The sequence below is a fragment of the Apostichopus japonicus genome, chromosome 14 (genome assembly GCF_037975245.1).
Source record: "Apostichopus japonicus isolate 1M-3 chromosome 14, ASM3797524v1, whole genome shotgun sequence".
NCBI classification, from domain to species: domain Eukaryota; kingdom Metazoa; phylum Echinodermata; class Holothuroidea; order Aspidochirotida; family Stichopodidae; genus Apostichopus; species Apostichopus japonicus.
Window position 1 is genome coordinate 1,904,436 of NC_092574.1, and position 23,024 is coordinate 1,927,459.

The 23,024-nt window shown below is 37.3% G+C and overlaps 1 protein-coding gene across 1 annotated transcript; it reads left to right on the forward strand.

Moving 5' to 3' along the window:
* Nucleotide 1: 1 nt before the first annotated feature.
* Nucleotides 2–18,152, forward strand: LOC139979617 (calcium-activated chloride channel regulator 4A-like). The gene is made up of 10 exons (XM_071990594.1): nucleotides 2–114; nucleotides 599–822; nucleotides 1,605–1,791; nucleotides 3,251–3,354; nucleotides 9,571–9,700; nucleotides 10,466–10,584; nucleotides 13,390–13,669; nucleotides 15,423–15,623; nucleotides 16,038–16,286; nucleotides 17,051–18,152. The coding sequence occupies exons 2-10, from the start codon at nucleotides 724–726 to the stop codon at nucleotides 17,443–17,445; spliced, it is 1,764 nt and encodes a 587-aa protein (XP_071846695.1). The 5' UTR covers nucleotides 2–114; nucleotides 599–723; the 3' UTR covers nucleotides 17,446–18,152.
* Nucleotides 18,153–23,024: the final 4,872 nt, after the last annotated feature.

The window sequence follows — 23,024 nt, forward strand, 5'->3', positions numbered from 1 at the left end:
GGTAAAAAGAATAATCGTCTGAGAGTTGTGCGTGACGTCACACCGACATTCTTCGTGGTGAGATCAAAGGTTATGCGAATCGTTTTGGTCATGGACACCTCGGGCAGTATGAGTGTAAGTGGAAGGACGTCTTGCGTACTACGTGACCTACAACTAGATCCCCTAAACTTCCCCCTCTGTCCCTTTCCCCTCCCTCGCATCCCATCCCTTTCCTAGATATAATGAAAAGCTCACCCTTTGTGAAGCAACTGTTTATCACACCCTCTAAGTAACAACACCTGGAATCGGAAGACCCTTATTTTGTGATAGAAGGTAAAATCTCTTTCGACCTACCCAGCTTCTTATGTATGGGAATAGTTTGGGACAGTAACACGGTTCAATAAAAACGTTTAACACGATTGGCAGAAATAGAGAGAAGAAGAAAAACGATGGTTGACAGCAAAGTAAAAAAGGTTGGGATTAGCACTTACTGCAGGGAAATTGTCCCAGAACAAGGCAGGCTGGAAGCCTACGGGTGCCCAAGATGACCTCTCCTCAACCATACATAAATATTTTTAAGTATAATGATCGCAAAAAGTATCATTTTATATATGTATAGACAAGTGAAAGGCACAAGAAAATTGCCGATACTGCTAGGACCTATATCTTAACAAAGCTCCAGGGACCTTCATCGGCATTGTGGACTTTAATAGCGGTGCGACAATCGTCAGCCACTTACGGAAAATGACGTCAGACCGTCGCAGAAACAATCTTGCCAACCTTGTCCCTGAGGATGCTAACGGTAACACATGTATTGGTTGCGGTTTGGATAAAGCAATAAAGGTAAGTACTAATACCTGAGGAATTTGTCAGCCACTGTACAATGATAGACGCCACTGTATGATCATCGTTCATTACGTTCGATCAAACCCAATCACAATACATCTGTCATTGTTTACGTGGAAGTCTACAGCTTGATCGGAGGCTGCTCAGTCCCGTGCGATAGAGACGTACAATGGTTAACCATTGAATTACGCAATAGTTCACCTTACCCATGTCGGTATAGTGGGAATATTCCCCTATACGTATTTATCGATTGGTTCCTGTTCATTGCCCTCGAATAGTCCATAAATACCGTTACGGACGTTATATTAGTTATTGAAATATTTTTGGGGAACACTTAATGTTACTCAAGTTGTAGCATATCTAACGGAAGTCCTAAATCCGATTGCCCTATGTTCAGAGCTTGTTGTAGGTGAAAACTGCGTAATGAAAACTCACCACATTTATACCATTTAGCTGATACCATTTACATGAAGTTCGTATTCGGTCTTCTCCCATCGGTTCATAATCTTGAACGTGTGATGGTATGTCCCACACTAATATAGTTATACTTGGGTTGCATGTGTTAGCATACTTCAAAACCAACTCCAGACCAAACAACTACCAATTTCCAAACCAAACAACTACCCGCGTAAAGCATACTGTCATCCTCTCACTTCACTAGATACCCCGACTCCCTTCCAACCCCCTCCCCCTTCTAACTCCACCCCACCTACATCAAGATGAACCGCCGTTGTTTTCGTGCATTTCCCTGTGATATGATTCGTTCTGATCTGTCTCAGGTACTGAAGGCACACGGAGATCCGGAAGGTGGTAAGATATTACTTATGACTGACTGTATGGACGGAGACGGTGAAAGCACGCAAAAAGCTCTGAAGAAAGTTATCGAGAAAAAGGTTACCATTGATATTGTAGCAATCACTGATGCAGAGATATCTCAAAACATTGAAAATTTGGCCACAAAAACCGGTAAGAAAAGATATCACATAGCTTGTTGATTTCAATAAGTTTTCATGTTTTGTACCATTGGTCAGTTTCAAATGCAATCAAAAGTAAACAAGGAAAATGGAAATTTGTTTTGTATAGCACACATGCCTTTAATGGTTATGATGATGGAAGTGAATCAGTTAATAATTATTTTTGTTATTATACATATATATATATATAATTGAAGTTTTAGTGAGTTAGAAAATCCAGACAAGTAAAAAAAGTTCCAGCCTCCACCGGGATACGAACCCAGGCCTCCCGCTTTAAATGCGGACACCCTAACCACTAGGCTATGGACGCTGATTGTATGTCCATAGGTTCGAAACCGGTAAAGAAGGTCATAATTCCACTGTATGGCGTTTGTCGCCTATATCGAATGATACTAGTTATGTTGTTATATATATATATTTTCCTTCTCATTACGTTTTCAATAATATATATATATATATATATATATATATATATATATATATATATATATATATATATATATATATATATATATGTATATATATATATATATATATATTGGGGGATATAAAAATGTTATGTGGGCGGGGTCTAAGTAAAGATTCCTTAAGGAAAGGAAAGGTTAGTTTCTTAATTATGACGAGACGTTAAAAGGACAGTTACTTCGTACCTGCCTGTCCAGTTATAGCTTGTTAACGTTTGAGAACTAAACGGTGAGTTAATAAGACAGTATATTTAACTTTTCTTACAGTATTCGCTTCTTCCTCACAATCCTGTGAAAAGGTGAAAGTGAAAAGTTTTGAATTTAAAATATTGACTCTTTTCTTGATAATGAAAATTCTTCTCGTCTTGAGAACTGCCGTTCAAGATAAATCCTGGACACGAAGATAAAACCTGGACACGACTTGAAGACAATCAGCGTGATTTTCGTGGAATTGATACTCCGTCCCCAGGACCGAAAAAAAAACAATCCTGGCAAAACTATCAGTCTGATATAAACAAACAAGGCAATACCTTATATGTGGATTAAAGAAGCCTCCTTCTCTTCACCAAAACGTGAAGTAATCGAAAATTGTTTTATATGATCGATAATTAGAAGGGAACATCTATAAAAATTAAAAATAAATCATGTCTTGTACTTCGTAGAATGAAGTCAACTCAATTATGCTACGTTTGATGAATCTCAAATGGGGTTCCTTTAGTAAATTCTTAGATGCTTGGTAATTGGAGAGGTCAAAGGTCACATGAGGCCATAGAGGCCAAATTATGATACCAAGTTAAGCATGATAACTACAATGTAAAGCTTTCATAAAGCTTTTTACTTGTTAAATGGATTCATTTTTAGGGATGGCAAGAAATCTTATTGTCTTTGTGGATTTATACGTCACCAGAGGTGAAAGGCTGAGAACCTACAATAAGGCAAAGAATCAAAGTCAGCGTTATTGAGATCAGTTTATCAATTGTCTTTAAGGTGGCCAATTGTATTTACAAACCGATGATAGCACCTCTACCGGTGCACGGGAAGCTGCCAATGCCAACGCAGGAATGCCAAGTGTTTTCGAAACACGCGTAGAGGTAAGTTCGGATTTCGATGTAATTGATAAGTTAGACGGTTTCACGGGATTTTCATATTCTCCGATAGTTCAAGATTGTCGTGGAGTATATTGGTGTGATTCGAGAGGATTTCATTGAACAAGGAATCAAAATATATACAGTTCTTGCTTGTTCCATCTGTTCATAAGATAATTTGTACCTATCCGATGTTCTGCTTAATCATCTCCCCGAGATAGTCGAACTTATATAGTATCTATGGTGTTAGCAAGAACGGGATTGGATCGGGAAGGGAAGGGGAGTGGTACCGGGATCCGAATTTTGCCCCAAACAGGTTTGCAATTATTTGTAAATAATCGCTCATGATCGGTCAGAGAAGTAACGTCACCACCATTGAACCTTCACTTCGAGGTTACCAAAATGTTCAGTGCTTCAGTCCTATATGTATTGTTACACTCTAAAACCAAAAGAGTGAATTTTCACTCGTTTGGAGTGAATACTCACTCTTTCTGAGAGTGTAGTGAGTGATCACTCCATGAAGAGTGAAATTCACTTTTTTTTAAAAGACTGAGAATGTTCACTCTTCCAAAGAGTGAGCTGTTCACTCTTAAAGAGTGGGAATTTCCTGCTCTAGAAAGAGTGAGAATCGCTCTTTTAAAAGAGTGAATTTCACTGTTTAAAGAGTTAATGATATTTTACAGCTGATTTTGAGGAACGGGATTAATAGAATGAGTTTGTGACTCAATGGAAAGGCCCGATCTATGCACTGAAATATGGCTACTGTACAAAGATGCGTCCAAATATCAAGACAATGGAATGGGCTACTACACTGATGATAAGACGATTTTCTATATTTGGACTCTGTTAGAACAAATTGAAAAAGGACAAAGACAACAATATATGGTATTAAATATATATTACACAGTAAAAATGATACTAAGTTTCATATACAAGCACAGATTGAAGCAAAGTTACAAACATAGAAAGGCACACAAATATGCAATGAATGATTCACTCACCCCACTTGTATGTTCCCCTCATGCAAATGTGATTTTCTTATAAAAATAAGTGTAGAGTGTGCTGGCAATAGCTTAACAAATGTTTTTGCATATAACGCAATCTTACAATTTCAATTTGCTATATGCAAACGTTTATCATTTTCGAACTCGTTTTTGCGCCTTTATGAATCTGTGAAAATCACACTGGGATACTACTGTCTATGACTGTTGAAACGGATATGTTACAGCACAATGGTAAATTCCTGACAGAAAGAAATTAAAAACTCCACCCTAAAGTACATCTAAACCCGTCAACCCCCTGGGTTGGCAAAACTTTTAGGTTTAGCATAGCAATTTATGCAAACATTTAAAGGAAATTAACTCTGTAACATACGTATTATTAATCCATATTAAGGCACTAGTAAATATATTTAAAAAAATATATATATATATTTTTAACTATGGAAATTGGATCACAGCTATTCATGTTTTTAGCAAACAATACCCTCCTAATAGAATTTCATATTACAGGGTACCCATAACAGAGTTTCGAAGTTCAAAATAATGGTGGCGTCTGAAAACAGTCTAAGAGTGTCCAATATTTGGTTTCAAGGATAATCGTAACCTATGCATTCATGCAGGCGGAGAGTGTATGTGTGTATATATCTATATAACTGTGTATATATATATATATATATATATATATATATATATATATATATATATATATATATATATATATATATATATATATATATATATATATATATAAATATATACATATATATATATATATACATATATATATATATATATATATATATATATATATATTTATATATATTTGGGGGGAGGGGGTATGATATTTCAACTAAAGTAATAGCTACCTGTCTACATACCTTTAATCTTTGAAATCGATGAATGCTCACACATTTGCCAGCGAAACATTCGGAGACCTAACTTTTGGACCTACCGTATCTTACCATGCACCTCAAATATTAGCCCTTCACAAATATTGTAAAATTTTGTAAACGGAAGGGCAAAATGAAGATTAAAACAAATTAAACTTAAAAATCCTGCCAAATATAACTGTGATGGAGTCCCAAACTGGTGAGCTTGTTGAATCAAAAAATGAAAAAGAATTGGGTTGGCCTCCTGTCTGGACATAAGAGCAATAGAAAAGGTTGGGTACACTTCAGGGGCTTCTCCTTAACAAAGTGGCCAACGTTGGTGCGCACAGCCTACCTGAAACGACAAAGTTATTTCCAAACATTATTACCCAGTTTGGTTATGGATAAAATGGACAAATTTTTGCGGTTTTTAATTCTGTGGTGCACTTTAGTTGACCTCACTATCAGTTTTGTCTATGAAACATTATCCAACAGTTGAAGCAGGAAGGGTAATAACCTTAACACCAAACACAACAAATGGTCCTTACCTTTGTATTGCACAGGACCATACACTGTGTGAAGGCATTTGTAACGTTCTTATGATATTCCCTTTAAGGGGTTAGAAGTTCAATCAATCTTTTGGCACAAGTTTCTCTCTCTGCTGCATAGGACCATTAACATACCTGTTGTAAGCAATCATTCAGATTTTCCAACACAGTTGATAGATTAATTCTATTTTCTGTCCATATTAATTTTGTATTACCTTGTGAATTAAATAGTGAAAGGGGTTACATCTTTGTTGTATTATTAACTGGTGAAAGGAAACGTTAATTATTGATATTCCTTTAAGACCCTGACTGGTTTCTTCATTATTATCCATTGCTGTCTGTACTGTGAATGAAGTAGTTTCTCAACGTCACAGATAGTACCCATCTTAAATTAGATGAATCTTGTGTTTGCTTAGGAGGGTGTTTCATTTGCTATGTCCATACACTGTGTAGTAGGCATTTGTAACTCTCTCAGGATATTCTCTTTTAAGGTGTTAGAAGGTCATGCAATCTTTGGCGTAAGTTTCTTTCTCTGCTGCGTAGGACCATCAACATGCCAGAATTGTAATCAATCATTCGGATTTTCCAACAAAGTTCAACGTGTAATTGTATTTTCTGTCCATATTTGCATTTCCTTGAGAATAAAATAGTAAAAGTGTTTGAACTTTGTTGTAGTAACTGATAAAAGGCAAGGTTGTTTATTATTGGTATTCTTTTAAGGCTCTGACTGGTGTTCTACAGTATTATCCATTGCTGTCTGTATTGTTAATGCCGTATAGTATTGTTCTCCCATATATTGAAGTTAAATTTATATATTGAACTTGGTTTAAAGTGACATACATATCATATCTGCTATTGCTATTCATGAGAGTTATGATTGAATATTGCAATTGTTTGTCGTCGGAAGTTGACTGTTTCTATTATTATTTTGTATTTTTTGATTCCTTGCTTTAGCAAAAGGAACCTATGCAGTCAGGTTGGCGTGCGTGCGTGTGTGTGTGCGTCTGTGACACTTGCTTGGGTACGCTCTATCTCAATAAGGGAATGTTGGATTGAGCCCAAACTTGGACTATAGATCCGCCATATGAAGAAGGTGTGCCCTATTGTTTTTTGTGCCCACAAAGGTCACCAAAGGTCAGTTATGGTCCAAAATTCGAAAATACTAAAACTGCAATAACTCCCAGTGCCAATGTGCGACAAGGTTGATTTTTTTAGGACAAGTTGTGAACTGGTTAGGGGAACATTTTCAAACTAACGGTCATGTGATCCGAGGTCACCAAAGGTCAATTAATGATAAAAAACTAGTATTTTTGCAATAACTTGAGAACGAATTGACCGTTAGGGTTGGAAATTGCTTCAATGTAATCTAATTGCCAACCCGCATCTGGGTGACCTTTGACCTCAATTTGACCTCTGGTGACTTTTACTTGTTTTGGGGATTTTTAGCTCATACCAGCATGCTGGTGTGAGCTATTGTTACAGTGCAGCGTCTATCACTCTATCCGTCAACAATTGGTGAAACCGCTGCCACTCGCACAGTGTTTGATGGAATTTCATGAAACTTGGACACAAGGACCATTGGGTATAGGGCCATCAGAGATGGTCCAAAATTTGGGGTCAAAGGTCACCTGTGGGCCGTAATGGGCCATTTTGTGGAAATACGCAAAATGCTTCTTCTCCTACAGATTCCATGGTACAATGTTGAGGGTTTGTCACGATAGTACTATGGTAGCTTACCTTCAGGGTGTTCATGAATTTGAGATCAAAGATCAACTAAGGGTCTTTTGTGGCCCGGGCCGCGGCCCTATATTTTCAAATTGCTCCTGTTCGTACAGTGTACGGCCAATTATAATGAAACTTGGTCACAATGTTCCTCGGGATGAGAGTTACGAGGGGTGTTCGGAAAATTGAGGTCAAATGTCATTTAGGGGGTCATCGGGGGTCATTCTTTGTAATATTTTCAAATATCTCAATCTCCTCAAGATTTTGATGGATCATATTCAAAGTTGAACTGATGATTGTTGGATTGTGTATGAATAAGGTGATGCCTAAAAATTTTTGGTCAAAAGTTAATTAATTACAATTAATCCCCATTGCTTAAAAAAAATCTGAGCCTTCACTTTTTGCCAAAGCTCCTTTAATTTGTCTCCCAGTCTCTGCAGTGTTTGTTTACATTTGTGGTTAAGCTCTGCAGAGGCTGTTAGTGGAATTAAAGCAGGACTGGGAGTTGTTATTAACTGTTGAACTGTAAGCATGAGAGCCCTATAGCCAATCAGCACTTGCCGATCCTTAGAAGTCTTTGAGCCTGAGGTATGTAGGCAGCTTGTGAAGTTATGTCTTGTAGTGAGTGCTTGTGAAGTTATTTCTGCTAAGGTAGAGGGGAGAAAGTTTAATAGGGTAGGTCAGTGGTATTGTCTGAGAGAGTGGGTAAAATAGGATTTAAAGGGGAAAAAAGGAATTATAGCCAGTGGTGTGGCCAGGGTTCTGCTAACGGAGGGGGGGGGGTATCCCTCATGGGCCCAAAATTGGTTTTGTGGGCCATACATTTTTAAGCTCGAAAAGGTATGAGCTTCTGCACCATTGGTGCTCTAGTTACAATTTCGATGCTATTTTCAGATGTCAAGGTACCTTCTGATCATTAATGTCAATGGGTTGACCCCCGTGGGACTTTCGTGTGCAAAGTTATTAATGTTTCAAATTATTTAATGTTAAAAAACTAGTATTTTTTTTGGGGGGGGGGGGAATGGGCAAAGAAAAAATGTTTGAACTTTTACAGTTTTGATGCTCTATTTTCTCACCGATCAAAAAGGTCAATTGGTTGACCTCCGGGTGACCTTTGTGTGTAGTTATGTATACAAGTTCAAAGTTAATTTTTAGACATTTAATGCAATTAAATCCCAATGCCACAGGTGATATTTTGGGACAAGTTGTGAATGGGTGGTGGAACATTTTCAAATTTCACGGTCATGTCATCTGTGGTCACAAATGTTATCATATCTGTTGACCTCCTTGTAGGTGACCTTATATCTCTTACATTTCGACGCCATGTTCAGATCTCAAAAGTGCATTTTGATCATAATCCGATCACAATTTGTGATCACAGAAGTGTTGGCTATAGTGTTGGTTACTTTATGGGTACAGGTAGCTATAGGACCACAATTACTTGACTATTTGAACCCAATCTTGCTTGATAATATTATGTGTATTGTCATATACCCATACGCAAGGAACCACAGTGCCCTTGGGCTCTTGTTTTCAGGAAATTCCTTATTCCGAATTTCCCACCTGTGAATAAATATGTATTCACAAAACCTGGTAATTTTGCTGTCTCTGTTTCAGTTTGTGATGTTACATCTTGATACGTGAAATAACAAAAAATCATAAAGAAAAACGTTCATGAAGAAAAAAAAAAAACAATTCCTGGACCATTTACTTCTGACCCATTACTCACAGGCCTAACATTAGGCATAGGCCTTACCTCCAAACAACTAGCCAATGAAAGAGTGAGCATTCTTAGCATTTGATTGGCTCATTTGTTCACTCCTTTGTAAAGAGTGAATATTTAGTACTTTTGCTTTGCAATACGAAGATTAATGTTGTCTAATGGAGTGAATTTCAGCTCCTTTGTAGTGATTTTTTTCACTCCCACTCTTTTGTTTTTAGAGATACAAGTTACAGGAAGTGTCTTTCGTCCCTTCAGTCCATTCTCCACCCCACCCCCTTAATCCCCCTCCCACCTCTCTTAGCTACACCACACGCTACAAGACAGTAGGAGCATCTCATCTTTTGTTTGTTCTTTTGAAGATTGAATCATCTGTTGTAGTCTTTGACAAGGATGATCTTTTTTTTGAGGGAAGTGTTTACATCGATGAAACCATTGGGAGATTAACAACATTTGACTTCACCTACTTTCACACAAATCCATCTGGAGAAGGTAAAAAAAATAGAAGATTAATTGAATATTTGAAAAAAAAAATAGTTCAAATATTATCATTGTTTATATACAAGGAACGACTTTGGTGATCAGTGTTAATGGCGAATGGCGCTTTTATAGCTTTGGGATAATAAATACATTTATCGATCACTATATGTGTTCGTGTGGTTTGTGTGTTTGTGTGACTGGTTGTCTGTGTGTCTATCCGACGTTGTTTTTTATCACAACGATCCTATCGATATGTCAGTTGTAAATGTTTTATTTCCGGATTTAAGTACGAAATGAGGTCAAATATGTCAGCTGAGGTCAATAAGGTCAGTGACGATTCAAACATCCTTATAGCTATATATATATATCTTTCCATCCAAAAGTTTAATTTGAATGATGATTCCAAAAACTTTTCCAGAAACTTCATTAGCATTCTAGACACGAACAGTTAATTTGAAACAGTTGGGGAGGAAAACCTTCAGAAATTGACAGTTGAAGGCTCAATCGTGATTAAAACGGCGCTGTGATCTTATTATAATAGGTAAACGGAAGGTAAATCCACTTCCAAGAAGAAACCTAATACGTTTGATTTGCATTTATCCTTCGCAATCAAGAACATTTCCTTTGGATAATTGCGAGCATAGGTTTGGATCATTCGATGGAACTGTTGTTTTGAGGAAATGTTCGAATGTCAAATATTGTAATTAGCGGTAGATTGCTTTCATTGATCAACATTAACTTACGGTCGTAATTTTCTTCTGGTTTTTGTTGTTGCAGCTGCAGTATTTATTACAATAATGTCACCTGGGGAACGAACCTTTGACCGGTTTCAGGCATCTTACGAGAATGATTTAGCGTTCAAGAAAGTCAAAATAAGAATACCCGGCATCGCCGAGGTAAGGCCGCTGAAGATTAGTGATCAAGGAATGTATTGTGATACCGTTGGTCATCATATCTATCGCCCTCTATTTTTCTTGGCTACATGTCTTTGTTTTTAACCATGTGCTTTTCATGTTGACAGTCACGTAAGTATTACTGGTCCATATCGTCTGCTCATCAGCACAACTGAATCAAATCCCGGAACTTGCGAGTCAGTGTTCGCTCCAGTTCTGGATCGTTTGGTCTGGTAGTAGCCCAGACACCCACCATTGTGGCCGTATGTGTATCCGTCTTGTACTTGTCTTCTATACATGTTTATACGTTTCGTGTTATAGGACTTTACTTCGATATTGAGACCATGATTTTAATTGCTTGCAACCATTGTGGTGTACGTGCATGTTTATCTATTTATTATTGAGGGCTTTATGTCAAAGTATTGTCTGTACCGTGACTGATTTAGTCCTTGGAAGGGAATAATTGAGCTCACCGGAATATAAGACCGATTTAGCGTTACAGTATGTTTTACAAAATGAAGGATATTTACAAATACTTGCGAGTAACAGTCTAAATAATGTCCCGGAATTTATGAAAGTGAAAAAAATATTGAACTTTATATCCTAATAACATCGATTTATATTAGTTTATTTATGTTTATATATTTGTTTTTTGTTTTTGATTTAAACTAATATCATCGTTGCACTCTTACATAATAGCTAATGTTGAATCATGCATGTGATATACACAGTTTTGACGGTACCAACTATCATTATTCTTACATCTGATATCAATTGTTTTGATGCAGCAGCCTTCATACTTTATACATATCGTTTATATTGTTTTAATACAATAAGCTGCCATTTATCCTTAAAACTGTTCTTACAAATGAGATCTAGCCTATACGGCGTCCATATAATTTTATTGTTGTGACCTATCACATTTATTGTTTCAATACAATAAGCTGTCATTGTCCTTAGAACTGTTCTTACAAGTGTAATTTATCCTATATTGCGCTAATATAATGTTGAGACCTACTATACATCTATTGTTTCAATACAATATGCTGTAATTGTCCTTAGAACAGTTCTTACAAGTGAGATCTAGCCTATACTGCGTCCATGTAACAATGACACCTATCACATGTTTGGTTTTAATACAATTAACTGTCATTGTCCTTAGAACTATGCTTACAAGTGACTTCTAGCCTATACTGCCTCCATGTAACATTAAGACCCTTACATCTTTTGTGTTAATACAATAAGCTGCCATTGTCAATTGAACTGTTCTTACAAGTGACATCTAACCTATACTTCGTATATATTGTAACGTTGACCAGTGTCCCCGAAGTCCAGCTGCTTGAACTAATAAAAATCTTCAACACATATCAAGACAAAAATCGGGGAAGAGGTTGATGACTGGTTGATCGCTTATTTATTGATTTATTACGTTGATCTTTGATTCACTGGCACATGAATTTACCGCAGATTATGGCATTGACAGACTTTACAGATAAGCAGTTAATAGAAATGGTACAGGAACTGTCTGTACACTTAAGCAGTAACACAGTTACGCACTTAGGAAGTTACGCAGTTAGGTAGTTACACAGTTACACAACTACGCACTTACGCATTTACGCACTTACGCAGTTACGCACTTACGCAGTTACGCAGTTGCGCACTTACGCAGTTACGCACTTACGCAGTTACGCACTTACGCAGTTACGCACTTACGCAGTTACGCTAACTCGTGGAGGCATACAAGATATTTTATTGGGACTTACTCAACAACAGGCTTAAAGACTTAACCAGTTTATATTACTAAATAAAATATCTCTTTTCGAGATCACAACCGAACCAGTACGTGGGTGAATGTATTTACAGATGAAGGATAATACTAGCGTGTGTTGACACTTGTCGTTCTCACTACTTGCTTTGCTTAAGAAAACACAAAAGATATAGATAAAACAAACGCCCACATGAAACACACGGTATAGCGTTTGTGAGCCTCCTAGTGAAGTCGAAATTACAATTATCGAACCCCCTATAGAATGTGACAACAAATATGACGTCCTAAAAATACACCCTAGTTTCTTGCTACTTCAATGCACTTAGCGCAACGATAGTTTTCTTACAATTCCCTAGGTGTACGAAAAATAACCCCCGTCACCCCAAAGGTACCCGATTTAATCTTTCTTAAGACAAACAATTAAACCTAGGAGTCATGCCAAGCACATAATCGTGTGATAGAACAAAAATATACCAGTGAAGTGGTAGCAACTTACAGAAAATAGGCGTTCTCTCGGTTCTCTCTCCGTCAGAGGCTAATCTTGGAATCCTCGTGAGCGTGGTGAGCTCAAACTAATAAAACAATCTGCGCTACCACTAACATGGGACACATCTCAATTCGGGTGCTGATTCAGCAAGGTTTATAAACAAACAGGGGTACGATTTTCATTGGCTGTCCCCACCTGCAACTCGCAAAAGCTCTACACATGTTTTGGGAGAGAGGCCATCGACGGGTAGAACCGAGGGGACGCTCATTCTAAAACGAATATTACAATAACAAATTACTTAAAGGGATACATTTCCGTTACACTATAATGTTGTGACCAATTACATATATTGTTTTGATACAATAACCTACCACTGTACTTACAACTTGGAAATATTGGTTTGATGCAATAATCTGTCATTATTCTTACATGTTGTGTTTTTATTGTATCGATAAACTTTGTAATATAAGTTACAAGTGTGATTGTTCTGAAAGCAATAACCTGCCATTGTTAGATTTGTACAATCTATTGTTTTCATACATTCCTTACACAGCCAGGTGAATGGACGTATCACATATATAACCAAGATACCACTGTAAAACATGACGTCATTGTTTCCGTTGCCTCATATCCATCTGAAGAAGGAGTTGATCCGATTACAGTATCGTCGTTTGTATGCGGTTCACTAATCGGAGTCGTTGACAATAAACCGTTGGTTATCTACGCTGAAGTAAAAAAGCGGTTTGATCCGGTAATAGGTGTAAAGGTTATTGCCACGGTAGAAAGACCAAATGCCGATCCGGTCCGACTAATACTTCTCGACAACGGAGCTGGTATGTATAGCCCGTTTGGTTTTTATGACAACAGGGCTCGTAAATACACACCCGATGTGGATGGTATGACTTTGGACGCTAGGGTTATTAGGCGGTAAATTATATGAAATATAAAAGTACGTCACTCACCTCAAACACTACAGTCCTATTTGCGCTAGGTCGCCGTCTCGTACGAATCCTACAGACAGGCTCGAATTAAAAATCCAAACACAAATTCCGCTATCAAAATCCTAATCCATAAAAACAATTCGCCCGGAAGCGGGGGCAACACATATCCGATTTGATATGGAATAAAAGTAGGGAAAAACAATAAAAGTTTTCCGTTTAAGCGTAATTTCGTCGTAAGTATAAGCGTTGTCGATCCGTTGAATATTGTAATCCAAGTCGTAGTTGTTAGTCGTAAAAAGCTTTATATAATCTTTCGTTGTGTGAAAGATTTCGCTTATCGCTCGTCGGAATAAAACCATCCATTGTTCTATCGAAACCAATGTCTCTTGACCTAGAATTAGTCATGACATTGATGGAGTGATTATCGATCGTAATTAATCTTATAAAAATGAGGGCGCACTTCCGATTTAAGAAAAGTGAAGTCCTCTACATGACAACAGCGCACGTATGCACTTCCGTATGGTTGATGTGGCAACTGAAATGATACGTGTATACCATATTGATATGTGGGCCAATCAGGCTCGTGTGCACACCGCCGTGTAGTTAATATGACAAAAGGGTTGGCATGAATATCGTGTATCGCTGGTGCGTGTAACAACGGGGCTGGTATGTTTATGTATTGGGCTCCAGGGTCACCTAAGGTCATTTATGTTTAAGTTTTAAGTTTAAGTTATTGGCCTAGTTGTGAATGAAGTAAGGGATCGTTTCAAAACATAGCGGTAATATGATCCAAGGTCAATTAGGGGTCAAAAACTAGTATTTTTGCAATAACTTGAGAACCAAATGTCTAAAAAGGTTGGGATTTTAAGACAGAGTGCACATCAGCAAGGGAAACATTTTTGATAAAATTCATTAGGTCATTCAAGGTTATTCAAGGTTGATTATGTGCCAAAAACTCCCAACTTATGCTAATTTTTTGCAACAACTTCTTGTCACGAAGTCTGGCATCGCTGGTATATTAGGACAAGTTGTGAATGAAGTAGGGACATATTTTCCAACATAACCGTGATGTGATCCAAGGTCACCAGAGGTCATTTATGGGTCAAAATGTTTCAAGTTTTTTTAATTACTTGTGAAACTACCACTGACAGGGTTGGGAGTTACGCTATTGTAATACAATAGTCGAACTGCATTTGGGTGACCTTTGACCGCAGGTTGACCTCCAGTGATCTATATTAGCTTCTTTCAAGTTGATTCTTTGAAGTTTCGTGGGCGTATGCCAATCTAACTTGTCCATAAGTGGACTCCTCTACAACCTTAATGTGCGAAGTTATTAGAGATTTGGTTTGGTTTTGTAATTCTTGGTGTGTGGATTCATAACATTGAGTACAAGAACCCTATTGCTTTTGATGGAGGTGTGTATAAACACGTACAGTAGACTGACCTGTGTTAGCATGCCATAGTGTTATTGTAACAGCTAGTTCTGGTTATACTAACAAGCAGAGGTCTAGTGCATTGAAGTCATCGAAACCTCAATGCATTTGCATTTTGGTTGTTTGTTTGTTTGTTCTGTTTTGTAGGGGAGGGAAACGGGCCAGAGTAACAAGCTCCACCGATGTGTTGTTATTTTGTTTTCAATGTACAGGTGCCGATTTAACAAAGAACGACGGTATATACTCAAAAAGTTTCAGTCAGGTTCTCGGTGTCGGGTTATATGGGATTAAAATACGTATTGAAAACAATGGAGGAGCCAAGATATTGCCATACAGATCGTCACTGCATTCAGGAACTGGGATTTATTTGGAACCAGAGCTTCTCTTATCCGGAAACATAACCGAATATTTAGGTATGTATATTTAACATACTTTATTCTCATATAAGTTGGGAGATTGACCTTATGACAAATACATACAGAAGGACCGTTTGGTATTATTTTATGAAGAACTACTAAAAGATCTTAATTGTCATGTGGGATCATTGACCAGAAAACACGAATTAGATCTGTTGCGTCTGATTAGTGAGTATAGGGAAAGAGGGATTATGTCCTGTTCATCCTCTCCTCCTTTTGATTACGCTTGCGCAGTGGATGTGTGAAGTGTCATAACAATGGTGAGGTTGCGGCGAGGGGGTGGGGGCGGGAGAGATATTCTTGTCTCGAAGGTTAGTAATACCATGAGCGAGTCTATCGACAAAACGTACAAACAATCCAGTGTAGTTGTAATGTTTTTACCGCCAATTTATCTTATCTTTTTATCTGAAGGAAATATATCCATAGAGTTACCAGGTGCTCCAATACCAGAGATTGCCGGGGTTCCCGCACCGAACTTTACCAGAGGGGTGTCAGGTGGAGCTAGTAGTGTCTCTGAATTACCACCAGAATGGAACCCTTCCATTGACACATTTGCACCCAACAAGATCACAGATCTCGCCGTTTTCAATACCTCATTCAGTATGGGTACCGTGGCGATCACTTTCACTGCTTCAGGGGACGATTTTGATTTTGGGAATGGTGAGTGCTGCTCTTGGAGTACCATTTGCGCTGTTCGTGTATTGGAAAATAAGATTCGGGTGTGTGTGTGGGGGGGGGGGGGGGTAGCTGGGCAGAACGTGGATGGGAGGAAATCTGATTTCCAGTGTCTTAATGACCATTAAAAAGAGACCGTAATAGTAGACCCTGACAGTTTTCATTCTCTTTATCAGAACCATTGGAAATACTATTATCATTATTTCATATTGCAAGCATCTATAAGCATTTACTAAATGTTATATATCAAAATAAAAATGACTACATAGAGAATACGTACATGGTGGTTATGATGATGGAGAGAAAATAAGTAGACGGAGGTGTGGCCTGTGATAATATTAAGAGTCGTAATGAAACACACCCCACAAATGGTAAGAAAGAAAATATTAATGCAGAAATCTTATGAAGATAGAAGAAATATAGCAAGTTCCAAACTTTATTGTGAGAACATATTCAGTTTCAACTACCTTTTCCCACCCCAACCGACCCACATAACTCCGACCCTATTCGTTTCATCTATTATAAACTACCAGTCACCAAGATCTGTATAAACCAAGGAGGCAAATAGTCAAAGTGGTTGTTTACCAACAATCAGTGACATTAAACTGCTCTATTTACAGTGGCGGCAAATTTTCAAAATGGCGTTTTTCTTGTAGGCCTGCAAACACAACATAGGCCTTTAACACAACAGAACGATCACCATAAACATACACGTACTAGTAGACATGTTGGTCCAATTTCCTCCCCAGCTCACCATTACGTAATCAGATGGGCAGACTCTTCACAGGAACTACGTAATAAAGCATCGACCACCAATGAAATTTACCAAACCGATGTTTTACATGGAAATCTTAATTCTCCTGCACCTTACGGAGACGAAGAAATTATGATAATTCAGGTAGCAACTGTCCCGCAACACTTAGAAACGTATTCGGTGGTGTTAGGTCTATATGCTGTCGATGAATCGGATAACGAGGGAGACATGTCAAATACTGCCAAAGCGACCTTTAGAAAGGTGATACCAACCCCAGAACCAATTCAAACTACCACACGGACACCAACAACGGAGACTGAAGACCAAAGTTGTAAATATTTGTATCATCCGTTCCTTGGGGTCTTTTTATCAGGTGACTGCGAAGATTGATAAATAATATCTGAACTGAAAAGAACATTTTATATCTATTCCGGACTCTCGCTGAACAATTAAAATTGCGGTGGGTGGGGTGGGGGTATTTGCTATGGGAATAAATGTAGTGTCAGCAGGCTATTATTATGTTACGGTGTGTTCATAGCGTATCTTTGTAAGACGGCGATTTTTAATGTCGAAATATGTGGGCGACTGGGACTAACAAGGAGGGGGGAGGGGTATCCTGTTCTAAATCAGGTACTGTTAATAAGCGAAACACGTTCACCAGTTATAACGTTGTTGTCCCTTTAGTAATGTTACATTTATGACGGTCTGCGTGGCTTAGAAAAAAAGAAATAAAAGTAAGTTGGCTACTCGAGCTATATAGGCTCTAACAATTGCTGTCGAATTTTCGCTATTTTACCACGTTAATGGTTTCTATAGTACTTTTCTCAGTATTAACCAGTATATATTCAGTATATAACTTGAAACGAGCCACAGACATTGCGTAAGGTGCAACATGGGATTATGAAATCACTCCGAGCCAGGAGTTCTATATTCTTGAAGGTAAGGATAGGGGTTTAAAACTAAGAAAATACGACCATTCCCTATCTGTCAAACAATTTTAACTTGTTTGGTGAAATAATTATGACCTTTAATTAATTTTGTTATCATTCTGTATATTGCTTAATTTCGGACGAATCATAAATTTGCATTCAATTTTATTTGTGCCATTTTTGATATGTTGTGTATTGGCACAGTCTTGTTAAGCTGAAGTATACAGCTGTAATTTAATATTTGAACATATTGTAATAAATATCAGAATAGATCTCGATGGAACGGATGAAGTTATCCAATGTTCACCCATTAAATTCGTTGTGCAAACTCACCATATAATTATCCTAGAATTGTTAACTGTACACAAATCAATAAACTAGCCTAACTTCTAAGATCATATTGAGTTGAGAACTCGAAGCCATGTTCAAGCGGACGTCAAAATTTACCTTGGAGATTTTAAACGTTCGCTAATTGTTGTGCATAATCATATATAAAACATTTACAACACGATATTAAGAAACTTGATCCCAGATTTCAATAACATGTGATACGTTCAACCAGTGAATTCTCATATTCTCTCCAAACATTAACATTCAGGTCAATTTTTACCGTGTCATTAGGCTTAGGATTTAACATACGAAATCCATATTATAATAAATAATAAATAAATACCGTATATTAAAGTGCTGTTATCATGAAATAAAACATGCTCAAGAGCACTGTACAAAAGAACCAAATCCTGGTATATAAAAATACCAAACTAAGAAAACCTAAAAGTAATAACAATAGCAGTAAAAGTAAAACCTGATATAAGACAGGGTAATAAACCACAATAAAGAAAATAAAAAATATAAATATACAAAAAAAATGGGCACAGTAAAGTGGATAAAACAAAGAAATGTGAATAAGATTAATGCCCATACTCGAGCCTAAAAAGATACGTTTTCAAGTGCTTCTTAAAAATGTCAATATGTGTGATATTTCTTAAGTGATGGGGAAGAGAATTCCAGAGTTTAGGACCTATAACTAGCTATCACTGAGCCGTGTGGTATAGTCAATTTTGTATTTTGAGCCAGTTAACCCTATCGGTGTATGTGTGCATGCTTTCCCTAAAAACTGCATTGTGGATGGCTGATGAACATAGCTCTGTGTCAGCTTTTCCCTCCATAGTATACTGAGTGCACAAAACAGAAAAAAATTAATCATTCCAAAACCAGAACAACAAAACTGTATTAAACAGTTATCTCATGGGTAAAGAAAACTAATTATGGACCTGAATTTTCGATTTAAGAGCACTTAAAAATTGCATGATATCCTTTATCAGGGTCCCAATATCCTCAGAGTTCTAAGGAACTGATTCAGAAACAAACAAAAAAAATATATATTTGATAAATTTGACCGGAAACATCAGAGCAAATATAGAAAATAAGAAAGAAATACATCTTCAAGAGTTATTATTCTAAGAGTACTTGTTCCATAACAATGCATGTAAGATCCATCTTTTGAATTCAGTTGGAATATATGTTATTGCTCCAAGAACAGTTGATAAATGTTTATAAAATTTGTCCAAGTTTGTGCACTCATGTCTGTGATTGCATTGGGTTCACACAAAATGATGTTATTTGAGGTCAAAGGAAAGTCCAAACAATCATTTATTACAATCTTTCCTTCAAGGGTTTTAATTTCATCCAGATAAATTTGGTGACAAATATCTGTTGATGAAGGGGCATTAGAGCTTTGCGTGTGTAAGGCCTCTGATGTTATAGCTCACTCATGAAAGATGATTGCGTTTATTAAGCAAGGTTCTTGCCAGCATTGTAGCTTTCCATGTGTAAGTCCTCTGATATATAGAGCTCACTCACTCATGAAAGAGGATTGGGATATTTAAGCAAGGATTTTGCCAGCAATGCCGTTTGGTAAGGAAAGACCATTGAAACGTAAATAAATACTAATTAAAATTGTGTAAGTTTAATCAAATATAACTGAAGTAAATTCTAAAATATCGCAAAATGACACAATCTTAAGTAACTGTAATTTACTATAAAGTCTAGCCTGGCAATGTAATGTAGGATATTATAAGGCCTGTCTATCCTAGCAATACATTATTATGGGCAGCTTAGCCCCCTCCCCACCCTTGACATCTTGTAAGGTGTTGACATAATTTGATCAAGGTTTTTAATAATCAACAGTTGGTGTTGGGGTCACATATTTAGAACATATGAAGTCACTTAATATAGTCCTCCCATCTGAGCATATAAAATATAGTAATCCTAGTTGTGTGGCTTTAGTTTTAAGGTAATTCCTGTAGCATGGTGGCCAGATCCAATTATAATGCACTAATGGCTTTGAACAGGCAAAGCTTACTCATTGTTAAATAAAGTACTCTAATTTCTACATATTGCTTGTAATATACTTTTTATATGTTACCAACATGCACTAGGAACTACATTTTTGTATTTTGACAACTGGGGCAACTGCCGTGGCAATATCTTCACACAAAGAAAAGCACTCCAACCTGGACCTATTATGACACAGTTTACAAGGAAAAGTGGATTGCTTCTGGAATTCAAGTGTATGAGTTCATATAATATCCTTTGTAATATGTTTATATATTAACAAGTACAATAAGGAAGTTCTAGAAAGAATCATTTGGGGATATTTCTTTCAGTTGTTTGGTTGACACAAACAAATAGTAGTAAGTGATTTGAGTAAGTTCACACATAAGATGTTACTTTGATAGTGATGATTTGGACAGGCTTTGCCAATTTACATCATCGTTTGCGACACAATGCTAGACAAAACTGCTTGACTTTCCATTGCTAAGGTTAAATAAAATTTTATGTTTTCATTTACTGAAGGCTGGCATAAATGGGAATGAGGTCTAGCTAGACTTTGCCAGGGTGTGTTGGATCGGCCATCATTACATCGACAGTGCAGCGATTTTAGTAGATTTTAGAAGCAAGGGCAGAAACGACAAAACTCTCATTTCTCCGAGGAAATCAACTACTCTATATGAGTGTATATTAATTTTACTCATGAATATGACAAAAGAAGTGGCTGTGGAGCAGTGGCCTAGCCAGAGGGGGGCCAGGGGCAATGCCCCCCAAATTTGCTTTGTGCTACAGTCTTGACCCCCCCCCCCCCAAATGGAATCCAGTGATGTATTCAAAATACTTCTTGTTTACATTTTTTCGAGTATTTATACCTCAGGGCTCAATTTCATACTTCACATAAGGTCAGAACTTGGTAATCAGACCGAGATATTACACATTTTAGGCCTTCATCATGTTTAAACTTCCTCCCACAGCATGTCCTTAGAATGCTTTATCAAACACTAGTTCTGCCACACCTATCCTATTGTACAACTATTTGGTCTGGTACATACAATGTTAACATTGACCGCCTAAATATTCTTCAAAAGAGGGCTATACGTCACATTGCTAATGCCCCACCGCTTGAACATACTAGTGGAATATTCAAGTCCCTAAATTTATTAAAACTCGGTGATATTATAACAGTCAAGGTTGCTACCTTTGCTTACAAAGCATGGAATGGATTACTGCCAGTCACTTTTAATGACTTTATTTGTAGTAACAGAGTCTTACATAACCATCACACAAGACAAGCCGACAACGCTCATTGCAATTTTTACCATAGTAACATAGGGAAATTCGGTCTTCGAAACAGAGCAATACAAATTTGGAATGATCTATCAAAAAATTTGAAGCTCATTACTTCAAAACCCACATTCACCAGGCATTTGAAAAAGGAGTTCATTAACTCGTACTAGTAATATTTAATCTTTTCACGTATCCATCTCAGCGTCACTAGGATATTATTACTGTATATTTAATCATTACGTATATTCTGTATTATAAATATTTGTTCACTTTTCTTTTCTTTTCTCCCAGGGAGTCTCCTACCTTGTTAAGTCTTTTATGACTTTTTAGGAGACTTCCTTTCCCTTTGTACACAATTGGCGATAAAAAAAAAAATAAAAAAAATAAAAAAAATAAACTAAAGTTTTGTTACCAACACCTGTGTTGACTTTTGTGTACATACAGGAAAGTAAATTTGAATTAATTAAAACACATGTATTCATGGGCGGCGATCCTGGGGGGGGGGGGAAGGGGGCATATATCCCCCATGAAAATGGGTGGAGGGGATGTAATACACCACATATGGCAGGGATAAGAATATTTTCATGCCTACATTTATGCATCATCGTGAATGAACGGCTCTTTTTTAGTTTCATTTCTCGCCTACCATAAACGCGGTGCGATCTTTTCAAATAAACCGTCTTTATAAAGCAAGAATAGTTGAATGTAGGCTTCATTGGCCCTATAACAACAACATGTATTATTGCGCCCACGGTATTGATATAGTACATATATGCACTCTCATAGTATTTATACAGGCCCTATAGTAGGCCTACACACGTACATGTTTTCTCGAACAGCTGAGAATCTCATATGTTACCAGGGTAATGCTTAATACACGTTTCATCTGGATGCCCTAGCAATCGGTACCTAGGAATGTTACTATGTGTAATTGTGTATTGCATGTGTATAGGCCTATATTAGCCTGCATGAGGCCATTTTCTTCATCGAATAACATAAAAGAGCTCTCGAACATTCTAACGTAGCGCCTGAAACAAGATTGACAGGGACAATTTTCCCAAAATAACACCCGAAATAAAAAAATAAAAAGGTATTTTGGATCCTGATTATGAGATATTTCGGACATGATATCCCTATTTTAAAGTTGGGTATATGCCGCTTGGAAACCTCGGGAAGTGCCGTTTCCGGCCATCTAGAGGGTTTGTAAATCCCAAAATTTTCTTATTTTCTTAATAACAGTACAGTAACAATACTACAGTAACAATACTAGGACTACGGACAATTCCCCAGCTAGGCCCGGCCTGTACATAGACCTACTTACCAACTACCTGACACAGGACGAAGAGTTTGTTTGAAAAGCGAGGTTGTTCGAAGAAAGACTAAACTTTTACAACGCCAGGTCGATGCCATGGTAAGGGT